General features: G+C 41.8%; 1 protein-coding gene across 4 annotated transcripts in view; it reads right to left on the reverse strand.

Annotated features, from left to right (window-relative positions):
- Positions 1-22,438, reverse strand: part of thrb (thyroid hormone receptor beta) — a 238,234-nt gene that overhangs the window by 26,142 nt on the left and 189,654 nt on the right. For all 4 annotated transcript variants that reach the window (XM_033046930.1, XM_033046913.1, XM_033046922.1 and 1 more), the window contains exons 4-6: positions 10,198-10,298; positions 4,975-5,122; positions 4,163-4,368 (exon numbers count right to left, since the gene is read on the reverse strand). In XM_033046930.1, coding sequence (XP_032902821.1) covers positions 4,163-4,368; positions 4,975-5,122; positions 10,198-10,298 — 455 coding nt within the window. The remainder of the gene's footprint in view (positions 1-4,162; positions 4,369-4,974; positions 5,123-10,197; positions 10,299-22,438) is intronic.

Here is a 22,438-nt window from a genome sequence, read left to right on the forward strand (position 1 = left end):
CTGCTTTATCAAAGGGAGCTGAGAGAATGCTCTGTGTTCTGTTTCACAGAGACACGGCTCACCCCCAGCTCCCCAGACTCAGCGGTCTAGCCTGAAGGGTTCTCCATCCACCGTATGGACCGTACACTGGCATCTGGGAAAGGGAGAGGAGGGGGAGTCTGCCTCATGGTCAACTCTGCGTGGTGCTCAGACGTGGCAGTCCTGTCCAACTCCTGCTCTCCACACCTCGAACATCTGGCGGTGAAGTGCCGTCCCTTCTACCTCCCAAGAGAATTCACCTCCATCATCCTGACCGCGGTCTACATCCCACCCCAGGCAGACGTCCGTCTGGCACTGGAGGAGCTGCACGCCGTGGTCAACAAACACCAGACATCTTACCCCGAGGCATTTACCACCATTGCTGGGGACTTCAATAAGGCGAACCTCAAGAAATCACTCCCCAACTTCCACCAACATGTCTCCTGCTGCACCAGAGGACCTAACACCCTCGACCACTGCTACACCACCATCAAGAATGCCTATTGCTCTATCCCTCGCCCTCACTTCGGTAAATCCGACCATACTGCGGTGCTGTTTCTTCCTGCCTACAGGCAGCAATTAAAGAGCGCACCCCCAGAGCTGAGGACTGTACAGAGCTGGTCGGGGGGGGGGGGGGGGGAGCAGAGGAACAACTCCAGGACTGTTTGGGGTCTGTAGACTGGGCAATGTTCAAGGACTCGGCAACGGACTTGAACGAATACGCCACAGTCGTTACAGACTTCGTAAAGAAATGTGTGGAGGACTGCATCCCTACCAAAACCTTCCGAGTGTTTCCCAATCAGAAACCTTGGATGAACTTTGAGATCCGCACTCTCCTGAAGACCAGACACAGGGCATTCACGTCCGATGATACAGTGGTCTACAAGAAGTCCAGATACGCCCTTGGTAAGGCCATCAAAAAGGCCAAAAGGGACTTCTGCTCCAAACTGGAGGATGAAACAGATGTTCGGCAGCTGTGGCGGGGACTGAATGCAATCACCTCCAACAAGGCAAAATCAGGAGGCAGCTCGAATGTCGGCGAAACATCACTCCCTGATGAGCTCAATGCGTTTTACGCACGCTTTGATAGGCAGAACACTGATGTGCCTTCTCGAGCCCCCATTCACTGTGATGGTATTTCACTCTCAGTCACAGAGGGCGACGTCAGAAAATCCTTCAGAGGGGTGAACCCTCGAAAAGTGCCTGGACCTGATGTTATACCTGATCTTGTTCTAAAAACCAGTGTGGACCAACTGGCTGGAGTTTTTACGGACATTTTCAACCTCTCACTTCTGAGGTCTGAGGTTCCCACCTGCTTCAAAAGGGCATCAATAATACCAGTGCCCAAGAAGAGTAAGGTGACGTGTCTCAATGACAATCGACCAGTGGCACTAACGCCGGTGGTGATGAAGTGCTTTGAGAGGCTGATCATGGCGCTAATCAACTCCTACCTCGACAAAAACCTGGACCCACTGCAGTTCGCTTACCGCCACAACAGATCTACGGTGGATGCGATCTCGCTGGCCTTCCACTCCGCTCTGGTCCACTTGGACATCAAAAACTCATATGTCAGGCTGTTATTCATTGATTACAGCTCAGCATTTAATACAATCATTCGCTCCAAGCAGGTTACCAAACTCGCAGAACTGGGTCTCTGCGCATCCCTCTGCAATTGGATCCTTGACTTCCTTATTCACAGACCACAGTCTGTTCGTATTGGTGGAAATGTGTCAGACTCGATAACAATCAGCACGGGAGCACCTCTAGGCTGCGTGCTCAGCCCCCTGCTGTAGTCACTCTAAACTCATGACTGCATAGCCGGTCATAGTGCGAACTCCATCATCAAGTTCGCTGACGACACCACTGTTGTGGGACGTATCACTGATGGGGACGAGTCAGAGTATAGAAGAGAGATCGAGCAACTGTCCATATGGTGCCAGCACAATAACCTGGCCCTCAACACCAGCAAAACCAAGGAACTGATTGTGGACTTTGGAAGGAGTAGGATGGGGACCCACAGTCCCGTTTATACCAACGCGTCGATGGTTGAAATGGTCAAGAGCTTTAAATTCCTGGGCGTGCAAATCTCTGAAGATCTTTCCTGGTCCGAGAACACTGATGCAATTATTAAGAAAGCACATCAGCGCCTCTACTTCCTGAGAAGATTACGGAGAGTCGGTTTGTCAAGAAGGACTCTCTCTAACTTCTACAGGTGCACAGTAGAGAGCATGCTGACCGGTTGCATCGTGGCTTGGTTCGGCAACTTGAGCGCCTTGGAGAGGAAAAGACTACAAAAAGTAGTAAACACTGCCCAGTCCCTTCCATCGAGGGGATCTATCGCAGTCGCTGCCTCAAAAAGGCTGGCAATATCATCAAGGACCCACACCATCCTGGCCACACACTCATCTCCCTGCTACCTTCAGGGAGAAGGTACAGGAGCCTGAAGACTGCAACTACCAGGTTCAGGAATAGCTACTTCCCCACAGCCACCAAGCTATTAAACTTGGCTCAGACAAAACTCTGAACATTAATAGCCCATTATCTGTTATTTGCACTTTATCAGTTTATTTATTCATGTGTGTATATATTTATATAATGGTATATGGACACACTGATCTGTTTTGTAGTCAATGCCTACTATGTTCTGTTGTGCTGAAGCAAAGCAAGAATTTCATTGTCCTATCAGGGACACATGACAATAAAGTCTCTTGAATCTTGAATCTTCCTCACCCTCCCTCTTTCTCCCCTTTCTCCTTCCCTTCCTTCATCCCCTTCCTACATTCCCTCCCCCTGTCTCTCTTTGCCTCCATCCCTCCCTTTTTTTCTTTCCCTCTCTCTCTCTCTTTCTCCCCTCCCTCACTTTCCCCGACCGCCCATCTGGTGTTGCATGGATTGGCGGTGCTGGCGCTGCCATGTGAGTTGAAGGGCAGGAGGGAGGGAGCGAGGGAGCGAGGCTGCAGCGGCGACCGGCAGCGCAACGCTCACAGCCGGTGCACAGAGGCGCTGACACCCGGCCGCTGTACATCCGACCAAGAGAGAAGAGACGCGACGTCACTCACAGCCGTCAACCGACGCGTTTCCCCTGACCGCACGGATCGCTGTCATGTGGCGCAAAGAGGCAAACTGTGCAGCAAAGATCGTATAGCTCCGCTATAGGATCTTTGCTGTGCAGGGACTGAAGATAGCGTGAGAATTCTGTCATCAGCGTGAGGGCGTGTGATTGGGCTGAAATGCGTGACTCTCACGCTCAAAGCGTGAGAGTTGGCAGCCCTGCATCTATGGATGTCCATTTGAAAATGCCTGGATGCTGACCTCGTCTCCACCTGCCTGCACTCACCTTTACCTGGACAAGGTGGTTGAATATTGTTCCTCTGATCCTAGAGGCATCTAGTTCCATGCTGTGCTTACGCTGAGGCCCTGGCTCTCCAATGTACTCAAAGCCTTTGACAGCTCATTTGCTCCTTAGGAGTTTTTAAATGTTTGTTAAAGTCAGCGATATTTGCAAAGTTTTCCAATAGATTGAAGTAACTATGAGGCTTAAAAAAAAAAAACGAATTCAAAAATAAAACATTCAAATATTAATAAATAATTAAATATAATACAAATAAAACAAAACAATCAAGCACTTATCTTTTCCAGTGCACTATTTACAATCATAGAGGTCGACATCTGACCTTCAGCTTAGCTCTTAGCTTTGTTGCAGGGATTGAAGCCTGAGTGAGGTTTGCTGAGCTGTAAAGGGCTGATGGTCAATGGTTTCCACAGAACCCCTAGTTATCTGGCCACCCAATTCATGCCAAGCTCAGGCTGTCCATCACTTGGTTTCTTTTGGTTCGCCATTGCTTTCCTGCTAACTTGAACTGAAATCCGTACACCTCACTCTTGCCTCATTCTGTGATTACTATATCTGTTACAGCAATGAAAAAATGTTTGAGTTGAACTGCATTTAGAACCTCTTAGTGAAGAATATTTGCAAATTCTCACATTTATATTTTTCAATTTGGGGAGGCTTTCTTTTCTCAATCCTTTGTGGCTGAAGATGGAATATGATCAAAACATGTACATGGAGGTGCACAGGATACAGGTTAAGTCAGGGAGTGAATGGACAGTGCCTGATTTTTTTGCGCTTTGCGAAGGAACTTGCCAGAAATTTCCGTTTCTGTTTCCAATGGTCTCCTTGTGCATTGGTGGCGATGTGAGCCTCTGTCACTGATCGTATAAGTTCCCATTCCTCTTCTGTTGGCTCAGGTTTATCAACAAGTGTTTTTGTCACCTCCTCTCGACGCCTCTTCTCTCGGTTCTCTTCTATTAGTTTACGTTTTGCTAGCCGTTTGCCATCATCCAATACCACTAATTATACAAAAATAGGAAAATGCAAAATTACCATTTTTCCTACAATCATTACCTCCCCCACTGGTCTTACATTGCTGTGACTGGAAAATTGTTACTAATGTCAATTTAACACGTTCCCTTGACAAACATCCAGATTACTGTGTCGTCAAGAATTTCTTCAGTATATTATCTTCCGATACTATCAGTCTTTTAGAAATAAAATGAAAATCATGAATGGTAGAAACTTGAAATTTAAAAAAAGTGTTAAATAGGCACAGGGGATCAGTGTTCAAATCTTCTAATTACTTGAAATATTATCACCTTTGTCCCACAAAAATATACTTTGTTCATAAAATTTGTAAATACGGAATACAGTGAATACCTATGTTATCATTTTCAGCACAAAAAATATCATTGCTGCTTCTGGCATTAATGTGCATTTTCAGCTTTTGGTGTCTACAAGGAGAGAGTCCAATGATGTTCATACTGTAAATATTCCTGCATTCGATTCTGTAAATAATGTTAGAATGGGAACCCCGAAAGGTTTAGAGGGAAGGCTAATTTTAAAATCGTAAAAACAGAAACAAAGTAAATAGTTAAAGCAGTGATGTAAAATTTGCTTACAGTCAGTTGCCATGCCAACAGCAATGCACTTTTTGAACCGGCATTCTTGACATTGATTCCTTGTAACTTTATCGATGATACATTTTTCTTCATGTTTACAACTGTAGGTTGGATGAAGGTTTTTCTGTATAGTTCTCCTGAAAAAGCCCTAAAATCAAAAGATCAGGATTTATAGGAAAATCTTCTTTTAGTTCATTTTATGACACGGTGACATTTCACCCTAAAAAATTGAAGACTGCTATTATTCCTTAATCTCTCCTGTGCACTAATCCTGTAATAGGAGATTATTTCATTCTATAAAGTCTGGGCATCGCTGTGAAGCCCAACATTTATTCCTTATTCCTAACATAGTTTGGGAAGGTAATGGTGAGCTGCATTGCTGCATTCCTGCTGGTGAAGATACTCCTGTTGTGTTTTTGGATAGGGACTCTCACAGTTTGGACCCAATAATGGCGGAGGAACAATGATAATGTCGTGATTTGGATGGGAATTCGCAGATAGTGGTGTTCCCATAGACTTTCTGGCCTTGTTCTTTTCGGGTTTGTTGCTGAAGGAGCCCAAGTAATTAACCAAATCTATAGATGGTATTGGGAATAAGTGCTCAGGATGCCTGATGGGTTACCAATTAAGTGGTTGTTGATGTGACATTATCTAGATGAGTGGTAGGTGTCCATCATTCTCTTGACTCATGCCTTGTAGATGGTGGAAACGCCTTATGGTATCAGGATGCGAGTCTCTAGCCACAAGATACCTAGTCTCTGATTTGTTTTTGCCACCACAGCATTTATGTGGCTGAACCAGTTGAGATTCTGGTCACTGGTGATCCCCCCTCCCAGATGTGTGGTTGAATGTCTAGGGTGGATGTTTCGGTTCGCTCGTGTTGATGAGGGACACCACCCAGGACTTGCATGGTGCTTTGGTACTTGCCACGTATTAGCCTGTGCCTGAATGTTGATGTCTGCTGCGTACAGGACAAGCTGGTTCTTTTATTGAGTAGTTATGAATGGAACGATAGATGGAACAAACATTCCCAGTTCTGTCCTTGGGAAGGAAGTCCTGGAGTGGTACAGCACAGAAACGGGCCCTTTGTATCACCATGTCTATTCCAACCTTTATCCATCTACACTAATCATATTTCTTTCCATTAAGACTGAATCTTTATGCGCCTTGCATATGTAAGTGTCTAAGTGCCTCTTCAGCGCAGCAATTGTATCTGATTCTATCACCTTCTCCGAAAGGACAGTCCAGATATTAAGCTCACTCTAAAAAAATCTTGCCCTTCAGATCCCCTTTAAAATTCCTTTCTCACTTTGAATCTAGGGCCTCTTGTGTTTAATACCCCTATCATGGGGAAAATATTTTGACTATTATATCTATACCTCTCATAATCTTATAGAATAGAATAGAATAGAATGCAATTTATTGTCATTCAAACCTAGGTTTGAACGAAATATAATTTCTACAGTTTTTTACATTACAAAACAATCCAAGACCCACACTTAACACAGTTTACATAAACATCCATCACAGTGAGTCTCCAACATCTCCTCACTGTGATGGAAGGCAAAGTCTTCCCTTTGTTCCTTCTCCCGTGGTCCAGCAGTCCAACTGCAGTGTCGAGGCGAACTGGGGCTCCGATGTTAAAGCCCCGGCGGGCGATGGTAAGTCCTGAGGCCGTTTAAGCCACGCCGGGTGATGTTAGGCCCCGGCTCCATGTCCTTAAACCCGCGATTCCAGCGGGAGAAGTCGCCGTTGCGGAGCTCGGAAAAGCAGTCTCCCACCAGGGACCTGCGAGCTCCCGATGTTCCTGTCCACCAGGTCTGTGGCCGGTGCCTCCGAACTCCAAAAGTTGGGTCGCAGCGCACGCCACCACAACTCTTCCCGCTCTGAAGTTGGCCAGCTCCGCGACGTCAGTTCCGCAGGCTCTGCAACTGGAGCCCTCAGGTTAGTCCCGGCCGGAGGTCGCCGCCGGCTCCATGATGTTAGGCCCAACGACATCCGAGACCCGACAGGGAATAGTCGGGCACCCGCACAGGGAAGAGATTTAAAACGGTTTCCCCCACAGCCCCCCCACCACCCCCCACATATACACAGCTAAAAAATAAAATTAAAACTAACTCAAGACATACATTTAACAAGACAAAAATCAAAAAAAGACAGACGACTGTAGTCGAGCCGCTGCCGTTAGGGGCCGCCACTGTACATGTTGTTGTACAGTGTTATATACATCAATCAGGTCACATCTCTGCCAGAGCCACCTATCTTTTACTGTAAGTGTTAGATTTAGCTCTTAGGGCTGGCAGAATCAAGGGATATGGGGAGAAGGCAGGAATGGGGTACTGATTCTGGATGATCAGCCATGATCATATTGAATGGCGGTGCTGGCTCGAAGGGCCAAATGGTCTACCCCTGCATGTATTGTCTATGTTTCTATGTTTCCACTCCTATCTGACTTCCGAAATGCATCGCCTTGTACTTGCTAGGATTAAATTCCATTTGCCAATGCTTCAAAACAGTTGAAGATGGTTAGACCACCGCCAAAGCCTCAAGGAACTCCTGTAGTGAAATCCTGACCATGATAACAGACTTCGAACACTAATAATTATGTACCTAGGCATGGGTTGTATATTCAACTACTTAGTGTTTTTCTCTTGATGCTCATTGGCATCAATTTAGCCAGGCTTCCTTGATGTTGTGTTGATGTCCGAGCACGACGTGAGGAGGGCTCTGACACGGGTGAACATGAGAAAAGCTGCAGGCCCCGATGGCATCTCGGGGCGAGTACTCAAGTCCTGTGCTACGCAGCTAGCTCCAGTGCTCACTACATTATTCAACCTCTCCCTGGACAAGTCCGTGGTCCCTGCCTGCTTCACAAAATCCATCATTGTACCGGTACCAAAAAATGCCTCCCCTGCCTGTCTGAATGACTACCGTCCGGTGGCCCTTACCTCGGTAGTCATGAAATGCTTTGAGAGGCTGGTGAAGAAACACATCTGTGCCTTCCTCCCTCGGAACATGGACCCGTTGCAGTTCGCATACCGTCCGAACAGATCCACGGACGATGCGGTCTCCCAGGTCTTGCACACCGCTCTCTCCCATCTGGACAGCCAGAAGGGGGGCTACGTGAGGATGCTGTTCATAAACTACAGTTCAGCCTTCAACACGATAGTCCCCACCAGACTGGCCGGGAAGCTAATGGAATTGGGACTCAACACCTCCCTGTGTGCCTGGGTCCTGGACTTTCTCACCGCCAGGCCCCAGGTAGTCAAGATGGGAGGGAATACATCAAAGTCCCTTACCCTGAGCACAGGATCGCCCCAGGGTTGCGTCCTCAGCCCCCTATTGTACTCCCAGTACACACATGACTGTGTGGCTAGGTTCAGCTCCAACTCAATAATTAAGTTTGCTGATGACACTGTGGTGGTGGGCCTGATCTCTGACAACGATGAGAAGGCCTACCGGGAGGAGGTGGCTGATCTAGCACTCTGGTGCCAGGATAACAGCCTCCTCTTGAACATCAAAAAAACAAAGGAGCTGATCATGGACTTTAGGAGGGCACATCATCCGAGGACGTACACTCCATTGAGGATAAATGGGGATCCTGTGGATAGGGTGAACTGTTTTAAATATCTGGGAGTCCACATCTCCGAGGATATGACATGGGCATCACACGCCTCAGCACTCGTGAGTAAGGCAAGGCAGCGCCTTTACCACCTCAGGCAATTGAGGAAATTCAGAGTGTCTCCGAGGATCCTCCAGTGCTTCTACGCAGCGGCGGTGGAAAGCATCTTGTCCGGGAACATTACCATCTGGTTTGGGAATTGCTCTGCCAAGGACAAGAAGGCTCTGCCGAACGCACTATGGGAACTTCACTTTCCCCCCTGCAGGAACTATACATCAGGAGGTTCAACTCCAGAGCCAACAATATCATGAGAGACCCCTTCCACCCCTGCAACGGACTGTTCCAGCTGCTATGGTCAGGCAAACGCCTCCGTTGCCATGCGGTGAGAACGGAGAGGATGAGAAGGAGTTTCTTCCCAGAGGCCATTCGGACTGTAAATGCCTATCTCACCAGGGACTAACTCTACTGAACGTTTTTCCTTCCATTATTTATTATGTAAAGGTATATGTGTGTTATGATTGTGTTTATAGTTTGTTTGGTTGTTTGGTTGTTTGTCTTTTTGCACAAAAGTCCGCGAGCATTGCCACTTTCATTTCACTGCACATCTTGTATGCGTATGTGACAAATAAACATGACATGACTTGACTTGACTTGATGTCCAGATTAGTCACTCTTCCCTCACCTTTCAGTAAACCTGGGCGATTTCCCACATGTTCGGTTTGATGCCAGTGCTGAAACTCCCTTACAACAGTTTGGCCAGAGACGCAGCTAGTTCTGGATCCCATGTCTTCAGTATAGCAGCTGGATTTTATTGAGCTCCATAGACTTTCTTGTGTTCAGTGCTCTTAACAGTTTTCTGATAGCATGTGAAATTAATTTATCATCTAAAGACTGGCTATCGTAGGATCCAGCATCAACTGGATGAAGGCTGATGCCAGTACATCTGAGCAGCAGGTTGGATGATTGACCAGATGATGCTGAATTAGCAAAAGGTGGAGTTAATAAAATTTCTGAGTGCTCTATCAACATGACCTGCTGCCAGCAGTGTCAAACCTCTGCCAAAGAGTAGCTGTAAATGTCCATATTGTCTTTAGGCACTGTTCTCTTCTGATGCAAGTGCACATGATTTCCATCCTTCTGACTGTGCAGCTCTTCAGCAATACTGTCTCAATATATCACATATACAAAAATGCACATTAGATTAAAACAGGAAATATTAAATACTGTATTGAGTATTGGGGACAGCTCCATCCAAGACTGCAAGAAATTGTGGACGTTGCCCAGTCCAACCTTATTCCCGTTCGGAATCAGAGTATACATTTTATTATTTAAAATCTACTTCGGTATCAAGTCATGAGTAAAATCTCTTATATCGCTTTTAAAAAAAGGCGTGATTCTGGGACATAACAACACGATCGAGATCTTGAGAGGAAAGGATGGTGGGAGAAGTAAACATGAAAGAGGACTGATTTAAGGGTCAGTTTAAAAAGGGGAGACAATACCCAAGTAGAGGGAAGTACTTACAATGAAACAATGTGGTAGGATAACACGTTGAGGTCTGTGAACAGTTTTACAGCATTTGAGATTGCCGGTGTCCTTACCTTACACCCTTCACAGGTGATGCAACGATAATGATATCCTGTGGCCTTGTCAGCACACACAACACAAAGCTCATCTTTGTCCAGATAACTTGGAATATAACCTTCAAAATGACACAAAGGGAAATTATACGTTACAAAAATATCTACTAAGGTGCAATGACTAAAATAAGATCCTTCAAGTCCACCAAGAATGCCTATGAAGAAACCAAGGTCAAAATGTAACCTTTCATCAAAGGGCAGACATTTAGTAATAGAAAGTCTCCTGACAGTATTTTGGAAAATGGGTTTACACTGTTTTAACCTTTTCCATGACTTTAATTGGATTTATACCAAAAACAATGTACTTAGATCTGTAAACATATAGAAGGACGAAATGCTAAATGTTTCTAATCAAGGTACTTGTCTAGAAATAATTATTTATGTTTAAGAAGGAACTGCAGATGCTGGAAAATCGAAGGTAGATAAAAATGCTGGAGAAACTCAGCGGGTGAGGCAGCATCTATGGAGCGAAGGAAATAGGTGACGTTTCGGGTCGAGACCCTTCTTCAGACTGATGTTGGGGTGGGATCTCATATGAGTTTTTGGTTACTGGTGGTACCCCCCCCCCCCCCCCCCCCCCCCCCCCCCACCCACGATGTGTGGAAGTTGGCAACAGTAATTTAATTGAATGTTAAGGGTAGATGATTAGGCTCCCTCTTATTGATGCATTGTTACTTACTACATTATTCGCTGCAAATTCTACTTTATCATTGAGTTTCCTGATCAGTTAAGAGCTAATGATAGCCAAAACAAAATGTAAAACGTTCTCACATTTCCTTCTTTCTCACCTTCTTCTCAACAACACTCACCGCCTAATCTCCTATCAGGGTACTGGGAAGGAGAGCAGTTGTTCAATGGGTAGATCTCCCACCCGCCACCACGCTTTTTCCAAAAGGTGCCAGTTTTTACAGAATATAATCTCATCAGGCCCAATTGGTTCAGTATGAGGCTAGATTGGGAAGTTAATCGGTCTTGGGAATCACAACCAAGTCTAATCTTATCCTAATGCGATTTCTTCATCTGTTTTTCCAGCACAGATATAGAAAGAAATTAGAAAAAAAATGACCTATTTTTTCTTTGCTTCCCCAGGCAAGGATGAAGCAAATTCTAATATAATTGAAGCAAAATACTGCAGAATTCTTGGCTGGTAGCACAAAACAAGCAGTGTTGTGGCATTTATAGGCCAAGGCTGAGGAAGGCACAACATGTGTATACCACTGTGTGGCATATCCACAAAGCATAGACACATAGAATAATACAGCATGGACCTTATAGCCCACCGAGTTTGTGCTGACCATCAACACCTGTTGACACTAATCCAACAAACCCTAATTCCCATAAATTCCCCCAGATTCTACCTCCTAAAGGGGCAATGTACAGTGGCCAGCAATATACCCACATGTATATCCTTTGGACGTGGGAGAAAACCGAAGGAAACCTACATGGTCAAAGGCCAAATGTACAAATGTCACACAGATAACACTGAAGGTCAGGATTGAACCTGAATCGCTAGAGCAATATTGTAATAGCTCTCCTAAATAATAATTTTTAGGGTCAAGTTTCCAATAATAATTTCATGGTAATATTTTTCAAATATTATAGCTAATAAGCTGCACTTACAGCCACTTTATAGAAAAAAATTCTGCGTGATTCAAGATAAATATAAACAATTAAAATGAAATCATATTATGAGCTCATTAATTATATGACTTTCTTCTGTGATGAGTTTATCTGAAACGGTTGCCTAGGTTAGAATCTGCAGCAAGGCATGTGCACCCATCACACTCATACTTGCTCACTCTGATTTTGGGTCACAATTCTCATTTCTGCTGGTTCTCCTCTAATTTTTCCCCATATTTTTCCCCATATCTTTTGCCGGTTCTGTTTCCCAAAGTTCAGGTACCCGTCTGCACCAAACATTGCTTCTTCCCATGACTTATTTTTCTACAAAGCAATATGCAACCAAGACAAAATGATTCTCACAAATCTAGGGATGCTCTCATAGCTTCGTTATAATATTGGACACGCCACAAAAAATACTATAATGGACACCTGATAGACGATTTATTTTTAATTCTAGCTTTCAGCCCATCTCGTTCTATCACATCATTTCCTCTATTTGATATTATTTAAGTCAGTGCCCACCTTGTGCGCCATCCAGGTTTCAAATCCCCACTACACCATCAGAACTCTGGAGAACCATTTCATACTACAGTGTTTGGTATTGGCAAATCGGTACTTTTTGATTTACTTTGCTTTCATTAAAAAAAAATCCTCCAGCAATGTGGCATGGCACTATGATTTATCAGTATTATTTAAAAAAAACACAAAGATTGGTACAAATATGTATGAGCTAGAAATGACCTCAATGGATAAGAAATGCTGTTAAATCTTTGCACTGTGAAGTCTTATTTTCTGTCAGATTAAATAATATACACAGTATTGATAATGCCATTTATTTAGAAACGTACGTCTTTTTTAAAATAAATTATAGTATACAGCACTAAGCTCCTGACAAATGTAGTTATATCTTTCTTGCTATAATAAAGTGTGGTGTGATTGTACTATATTAAAACTAGACACCTTTGCATTTTCAACATTGAGCTAAAAATTCTAAATGACATTTTGATTGGCTAACCTGTTACAGAATGGCGAGTAATTTTACAGCACACCATTGCAGAATCCTAAACACTATTTGCCAACTTAAGAGCTTATACTTTAATACTTTTGTGAAATTACACCAAAAGTAATTACTTCATAATTTCGCACTAAATTAGTTTAAAATCACAAGCATGAACTTGGGTGTCAGGCATCTGATAAATCCTCACGCACAGCAAAACATTCAACAGCCACTTCAATTCAGGGTTAATGGTAAACATACAGGGCAAATCAGAAGATTAAAAATAAATCTAACCATGGACTATACCTTTTTTCGAAGAGAACAATGGTGATTCATCTTGACAAAAAACATCTTTTCTGTCACTAAAAAATTCAGCCTGGCCGAAGCGATTCATACTTGAATACATGTTACAATACTCGTTTTTGAACTCGTTTCCAGGGAAACTGGAAGGCTGATTCACTATCCAGGTCTGGTCCATGCAAATGTTATTCACGTAAGGAGCCAGAACATTACAACAGCCATAAACCTGGTTGTCCTCTCTATACAGTACATGCATGTAACATTCATCATTGAATGTTGCTCGTGCCTCATATATATCTTGCATGCAGTATTTCATTTTACTGATATTTCTGCAAGATTATATGACACTTTATAATTAAACTAAGGGGACCGATTAACTTGTGAAAAATATTGGTATAAAAAATGTACATCAGTTTTAAGAATATCAAAGTTACACATTACTTGTGCATGCACACCACTGTGTGCCGAAATCCAATTTATATATATAGGTGTTGCCAACACCTTTTGATGAACATGCAATTAAGGAAGCAGATGAATCTTCTTCTTCTTGCGTATGGCGTGCACAGCCTAAAGTTGTCGGACAACTTGTTCTATTTTAACTTATTTGATTGTGCATGCCGGGTTGATTGCATTCGTCGAAACAGGGCGGACCACATGAAGGTTGCAATCTTCCACTCCAGCAGAGGAATGTCAACCAAAGATAGACACAAAAAGCTGGAGTAACTCAGCGGGACAGGCAGCATCACGAGAGAGAAGGGTATGGGTGACGTCTCGGGTTGAGACCCTTCTTCAGACAACCAAAGCCAAAACCCTTATTCTGTGATATGGTCCAATTGCTGTGACAGACAGATGCATAGACAGGTAGACTACCATCAGACAGCAAGCTCAAACTGAAACAACACTCTCCAATCCACTTTGTCAAACACAATATTTTCTTACAGCTACTCAAATCCCTCAAACCAAACTATCAAAGTGTTTATGAGAAAAACATTGATTCAACATCTTTGTTAATTTTGTGATGTTAATGAAGTAGAAGCAATTAATTCAGTACAACATTCTACTGAAAGCCACATTGTTAAATAAACCAGTTTGTGTTTAGAACTCAGCAACCATCACTCTAATCATTATTATTAAGTGGATTATTAAAAAAAAGATATAAGATGTACTGCAATCAAACACAGTAACTAATTGTTTTAAGACTGTGATAGAAGTCTCACAGTTTGCTCCACTAAACTGATAATCAAATACAGGCTAAAACAATTCATTTATTTTTAATTAAAAAAATAACGGATAAGCAGATTTAACGGCTGCGAATAAAATGCCAAATAACAGCAAGTACCACTGACTGAATACTAAGACTTGTAAAAATTAATTAGCTTTATTTATTATTTTTAGCCTTATGGCAATTATTATTAGCCTTATGGCAAGTTAGCCGAACAGTGATGGTTATATTAAGCAGATGCCAGTGGATCTTTACAGATAAAGATATGTTCATTTCAGCAAATTAAAACCAATTAAAACTGGTTATATATAAAAATAAATTTAAATGTTAATGTTTCATCAGTTGCATGGCCCTCAAATTGAGCCGTAGAAATCTGGAGATGAATCTATGTGGTTAATGTGGGACTGTAGTATGTACGAAATTCAGTTTGGGCAGCAGGAACTTTGTACTTGGTTCCATTAAAAAAATTCAAAGGTTGGGAACTACAGTAAAGTTGAAACACTCTACAGGTAAATAATACAAAAAGTGTAAGGCTCAACATAAAGTTATATTGATACGTACAATTTTATACAGATCTTATAACCATATAACATATAACAATTACAGCACGGAAACAGGCCATCTCGACCCCTCTAGTCCGTGCCGAACACATAATCTCCCCTAGTCCCATATACCTGCGCTCAGACCATAACCCTCCATTCCTTTCCCATCCATATAACTATCCAATTTATTTTTAAATGATAAAAACGAACCTGCCTCCACCACCTTCACTGGAAGCTCATTCCACACAGCTACCACTCTCTGAGTAAAGAAGTTCCCCCTCATGTTACCCCTAAACTTCAGTCCCTTAATTCTCAAGTCATGTCCCCTTGTTTGAATCTTCCCTACTCTCAGTGGGAAAAGCTTTTCCACGTCAACTCTGTCTATCCCTCTCATCATTTTAAAAACCTCTATCAAGTCCCCCCTTAACCTTCTGCGCTCCAAAGAATAAAGCCCTAACTTGTTCAACCTTTCTCTGTAACTTAGTTGCTGAAACCCAGGCAACATTCTAGTAAATCTCCTCTGTACTCTCTCTATTTTGTTGACATCCTTCCTATAATTAGGCGACCAAAATTGTACACCATACTCCAGAATTGGCCTCACCAATGCCTTGTACAATTTTAACATTACATCCCAACTTCTATACAAAGATTTTGAAAAAAAAGATAATCATTATGTAACAAGAGTCAGGCAATAAGACTTTAAAGTGATCAAATCTGACATCTGTTGGTTTTGAGGTAGTCAAAGGTAAAGAGTGTGAATCTGTGGGAATCAGGCGAGGCAAAATCCTAAACAATGCTTTAATCTTTCCTATGGATGACAATTCTACCTCAAGTTCAGCTGAACATTTATTTGCTAGATAAATTCTACAGAAATAAAGTTTCATTCATTATATCAATGTTTCTTTTGATTAATACCAGCAAAAACATTGCTACTGATAGGCTATCAACTAGATAGCTGGAATACGGTCAACCTACTAAGAATTTATAACAAGCCTTAATAACAAGAGGAATCGAATATAGGAGCAAAGAGGTCCTTCTGCAGTTGTACAGAGCCCTAGTGAGACCACACCTGGAGTATTGTGTGCAGTTTTGGTCCCCTAATTTGAGGAAGGACATTCTTGCTATTGAGGGAGTGCAGCGTAGGTTTACAAGGTTAATTCCCGGGATGGCTGGGCTTGTACACTCTGGAGTTTAGAAGGATGAGAGGGCATCTCATTGAAACATATAAGATTGTTAAGGGCTTGGACACGCTAAAAGCAGGAAACATGTTCCCGATGTTGGGGGAGTCCAGAACCAGGGGCCCCAGTTTAAGAATAAGGAGTAAGCCATTTAGAACGGAGACGAGGAAACACTTTTTTCTCACAGAGAGTGGTGAGTCTGTGGAATTCTCTGCCGCAGAGGGTGGTGGAGGCAGGTTCTCTGGATGCTTTCAAGAGAGAGCATTATAGGGCTCTTAAAAATAGCAGAGTCAGGGGATATGGGGAGAAGGCAGGAACGGGGTACTGATTGGGGATGATCAGCCATGATCACATTGAATGGCGGTGCTGGCTCGTAGGGCCAAATGGCCTACTCCTGGACCTATTGTCTATTGTCTATTAATTTGTAATTTGTTAATCTAAAAACAATGTATATTGAGTACCAAAGAAGAAACTAATGAGAAATCTCCATAATTAAATACGAACCTAGATTTTGATACCAACATAATAATAATAATAATAATATCTTTTATTGTCATTGCACGTCAGTGCAACGAGATTTAGTGTGCAGCTCCACTGATGTACAAGAAAGGTAAATACATACAATACATAAATAAGCAAGCTGAATTGATTGACGTGACCATCTGAGGGAGACTGTCCAAAGGGAGTGGGTGGGGGGGGGCACTCATTAGGGCCGGTTCAGAGCTGCTATAGCTCTTGGGATAAAACTGTTCCTGAGTCTAGAGGTTCGGGCGTAGAAGGCCTTGTAACGTCTGCCGGAGGGAAGTAGTTGAAACATTCCAACTGTATAAAGTTTCTGCTTCAATTTGTCAGTAACCTCTTACTATCGACAAATTACCTTTCTCCTCACCATCTTTAATGAGCTGTTTTGATAAAGACAAGTGGATTTCAATGCTTCTGCTTTCAAAAACCCATGCAAGAGTTATGGATGACGTAAATTGCCTAACATCTTTTCTGCAGTCAGATTGGTCCGCTTCTTCCTAGGAATACCGTTCTCCAGTTTGAAAATTTGTTTGGATGACGCTTAGCTGGTAACGTTTCAGATGCAGCAAAGTAGAAACAGCATTTGGAGTTGTTGCAATGGAAGTACGCTTGAATTAGATGAAGAAAACCGTATTAGACTCTGGCATCGTTCCCCGTAGAAAACCATTTTTGGTTTTGCTGCTGCGATTTTCTTACATATTACAATTGTATGTGCTTCTCCTTGTTAAGTTGGATTTTTTAGCGAGTTGAACAGTTATATTCTATTTCTGGTAAAGAAATCATTACGGTCTTCATGTCTGCTCCTGCATTTCCCTGCACCTTCTAGAGTTCCTCCAAACAATGAGATTCAGAACCACAACTTTGTTGAATGTATTATGCAGCCTAAATGATCATTTGAGGACCTTGGCATTCAAAGCCGGCCATGCACAAATTTCAGAGACTGAGGATACAAAAGAAATGGACTCAACCTCAACTGACATTGTCTTTATCGCAGGCTGTCCTTAGACACAACCAGCTGTCCCACTGTGACATCTCCTGGAATTTCTCAGTAACCTCTGCATTCTCTCCAATGCTTTAAATGTAATGAACCTCCATTGTATTTATTTATTTAAAGATACAGCCTGGATAGGACCCTATGGCATACCGAGTCAACACCAATCATTAATCACCCATTTACACTAGTTCTATGTTACTCCACTTTCGCATCCACTCGGGGCAATTTTCAAAGGCCCATTAACCTACAAACCTGCACGTCATCGTAATGACAAAATAGTTGAGGTACATTAAACTTTAAGAAAACACGTTTAAAGTGGCGAGTCATAAATAATTATGTGTTTGAAGATAATATATTGTAAAAATTCTGTCACAAATGCCAAGATTAAATGTATTTCCAGCATAAAATAAACTTAATCAGAAGATAGATCTAAATTGATTTGGTAAATCGTGGCTAGATTTAAAAAAAAAAGAAAATTGAAAAATGCTATAAAGACTGAGGGAAAGATGTCATTCAATTTATCTTCATGTTATAAAGATGTAAATGTACATAACAATTAGGGAAACAAAATCCCTAAGATTCTAAAAAATATTCCAAAGGCCAAATGTTTTTATCCTTCTCTCCATAAATCAAATACAAGTTTAAAATCCACTAGTTGATCTCTCTTCTCCTGGACTGCACACATAGAACTCAAATAATCATTTACTAGTAATGCACAAAGACAAATCAGTTTCAAGTTACAATGCCTTCACTGCATAAAATAAAGGACTAAAGGTTATGGGGCCAATGCAGCGGAAGGCCAAGTCCCATTAGCCCTCTGCAAGTAGAAACAACAATATGACCTTGATTCAATGTGGAAATGGGGTCAACGAAAGAGCGTTCATGTCGCGGCCCTGTTTCCACCAATCTTTCCACCACTACGCACAAGAAGCACAAGACGCCATTGTCTGCAAATGGCGAGAAGTGTGCTCAGTTCTGGCTGAACAATTTCTAATCTTGTGATGAGGACTCGATAAGAAGAATGTGGAACTGGGCTTCAGGGTAGTAGATGACATTTAATCTCAAGAAATGTTGATAGTCAAGTCAGTTTTCATAATGATGATTATGGAAATTCATTAATGTGACCTGTCCCATTTTAAGCTGTCACATCCTCCTTTTGATTTCATGCACCAAAATCACCCATGAGGTCAGTGTTTCCAATGTGCCCTTTCCACATCCTACAACTGAGAGTCGGTTGGTCTATTCACCCATTCTCCTCATCCATCCTTTACACAGGAGCTGAAGGGAAAGTTTCAAATCGATATGTAGCTGTGGGCCTCTGGCTGAAGGCTTCATTGATGCATCCTCAGGTTTTGTGGGTTTAGTTGCCGACGGTCCTAAAGGATCAAATTTCCAGACTAGAAACTTGAATGTATCCCAATGGGTACGCAAATAGGTTGCTGTAAAAATGCAGCAAAAAATTATTTTGCTTGTGATCCAATTTCCATGACGGTGATTTTGGCAAATATCCATGCCTTATTTCCCATACCTAAGAATAATCTTCATGTTATCCGATTACTCCTTATAGATGGGAGCGTAGCTTGTAATTTTGAGATCCGAGACACCTTCACAATACTTATTATTAGAAGCACTGTCATAGCTTCTGGCAAAGCCTTATTCTTGAAAAATCTAATTGCTTTTGGTCAAATTAAAACTTTTGTCTCATTGCAGATTATTTGTAAATAGATTCCAGAAACTGCATGAATCATCAGTAATTGAGGTTAAATTTGATATTTTAAGACTTCCCTATATGCAAACGCTTGTACATTTTAAATTATTTTCATTACAGGCATTAAAGAAGCCTATGCATATGAATGCTTTGTAACTCTGCTGTCATCACATTTTGTTGAAAAAATAACTCTCTAGCATGTAACTTCAGCTCTATATCCACCATATCTTCATACATCTATGTCTTTATCTTAGAAAAATATGTAGACCAGCATTAAAGTCTCTGGAGACAATGACTTACTTTAACCTAATCATTTTAAAACGATTCCTCTTAGATTACAATGGATTTTTATTAAATGCTGGTTTGAACATTCATTTGAATTTTCACCTCCCAATCCAAATCATGATGTAACTGTACATTGTCACTAAGTGTTTATTATTTCAATAGCTGGACATCTATCCAGCAAATAATTTCAATTCTCTAAGTAAACATGGTTGATCTTGTTCATAATGACGTTAACAAACAAAACCAAATCCAATTTTACTTTTAACCCCAAGGAAGTTATATACGACAATAAAACACCATTGGCTTTATTTTTAATCTCAATTGAGATTTTCATTTTGTATGAATTCTATTCTCTTAATCGATTGCCCCATGCATTCTATAGAAATATTATAATATAAAAATTCAGAAAAAATAAAATGGATCTAATGTACGTTTGCTTGAGTCCGTGATGCAGTTTATTCAATATCACTAACATTGACTAACACTAACATCACTAACATGATCATTTTCATGACTTTCATGATTACAACCTATTTATGAAATCTGGTCAATAATTTGCACATTGATGAGGCAGAGCAAATACACAGAGTCCATCACCTAAATGAATATAATTTTGATTTGTTTTTGCTGTAAAAATATTACTAAAGCACGTCTTTCTTCGAGTACATAGTAGGTGTGATGATTCTCAATTTTTCAACAAATAAATAAATCAGTAAGGAAACCTGTGGTTATGCATTACAAATGTCTTGTGCTGACAGCTGTCCTTTATGTTCCTACCTTCTCCCTAGTCGAATATTCTTAATTGTTTCTTTATGTCAGCAGCAGCTCCTTTATTGGCTTTCGTAGGGATTTCAGCTAACAAGCCAGTTGTCAGCTATCAGATAATTGGTACACATTTGTTCTTTTGTGCAGGAGAGTGCAGAGGAACAATCACCTTTATTTTATGTACTGTGATAGATCAGATCCTAGAGCAGTTTGTGTACTTTTTAATATAGCTGTCAGGCGTACTGGAGCTGATAACTCCCTAATTCTACTTCTCATTAAGGAAAATGTATTATCCTATAATACCCAAATGAATAAATTTCTGACCATACAGTCATAAAAATAGTTTAGAATATTAGTGATCTTAAATTAATTACGTCACAGTCTGAAGTAGGGGTACATTTGACCCAATTGTTTTAATTCTCTAGCAATGGAAAATAATTATCCTGATCTTACAGAGTTTACTGTAGGGTTTGTAAATCACCTTTTAATGTTTTATCATAAATAATCGGTGTTTTGGGAATATGTGCTTCACAGGCATTTAAATGCCCTTGAAAAGGTGGTGGCGAGCTTTGAACTAATGCTGACCCTCTGACGGAAATCTGTTGGATAGGAAGTTCCAAGATAGACACTCAGCAATGACGAAGGACCAGTGATCTACTCCCACGTCAGACAGGTATACATGTTTTAGGTGATTCAACAAATGATGTGTATCCCATGCATTGCTACCCGTGTCCTTCTTGGTGATGATGGTCACAGTTTGGGGCATGCTGTTCTAATAACTCGGGCAAATAACTACAAAGTATTTTTTGATGATATATATTGCAGCCACTATGCACCGGTGGTAGAGCGAATGAATTTTTTTCATTCACTCTGCCACCAGTGCATAGTGGCTCCAGTGGCAGTTCGGCAGCGCTTGCTGCGCCGGGGACCCAGGTTCGATCCTGGCTGCGGATGAGGTGCAGGTCTGTGTGCGTGCAGCAGCCGAGAATGTCTCTCTGCCGGTCCAGTCTCTCCCCTGTCTCCCTCTCTCTCGCTGTTACACCCCGCTCTCCCACTACCTGGCAACACCGTTCCTCAGATTAAATATATTTTTACACGTAAATTATGAATAAAGATAAGAATTTATACACAGTTTATACAGCCTGCGTTTCATTCGCTTTTTCTTTATGGCGAATGACTTTTGACAAATCCCATGATTCCTTGCGTTTTTCAGAATACCGAACTCGCTTATTGGGCATTCCTTTGTAATATTGGTCTTACTAGTTTCAGCATAACCTATTCTATCAATCTACACTAGGTATTCACAACTCTTAGCATTTAGTATCATGGGTGCAATCCTCGCATCCTTCATAGAACATACGCAACACAAGCAGCACTTTCCAGCTATGAGGAATGTTAGACTTTAATGAATGGATGCTGCAAAGATATGGGTGGTGAAGAGCAGTGCCCATAGGAGGTGTTCTTTGTGGAAGGGGCTACTGAATTGTATTTGCTGGAGATTAAAATAGTCCCCCAGGCATGCAATTAGAAAGTTAGAAGAACAATTAGGAGATGAAAAAGGCCACTTCTTCTTATCGAGTCTACACAAAAGATTAGAAGTTGTTCAGCCAGAGCTGAACACATTTCTCGGCATCTGCACAATGGTGTCTGTCTTGCGCTTCTTGTGCGTGGTGGTGGAAAGATTGGTGAAAACAGGGCCGCGACGTGAACGCTCTTTCCTTGACCCCATTTGAGTCTTGACACCATAAGATCATGACTGATGTAAATGTAGCATCAGTCGACCTGTGGCAATCTTCCCTGCTTGTTTATCAATCTCTGCCTCAAAAATAATCAAGTATTCTGGTTTAATTCCCCCCCCCACCTTTTGAGGCAGGGAGATCAAAATGCTCATGACCCCAGAGGAAAAAAATCACCTCATACCTGTCTTAACCGGGTACCCACTTATTTTAAAAAGTAATCTATAGCTTCCACAAGAGAAAACTCTCCATATCCATCCTATCAAGATCCCTCAACATCCCGAATGATTCAAACTGAAATTGAAATGCCTTTATTTGTCACTGTAAGCA

Source organism: Amblyraja radiata, chromosome 2 (assembly GCF_010909765.2).
Source record: "Amblyraja radiata isolate CabotCenter1 chromosome 2, sAmbRad1.1.pri, whole genome shotgun sequence".
Classification (NCBI taxonomy): Eukaryota; Metazoa; Chordata; class Chondrichthyes; order Rajiformes; family Rajidae; genus Amblyraja; species Amblyraja radiata.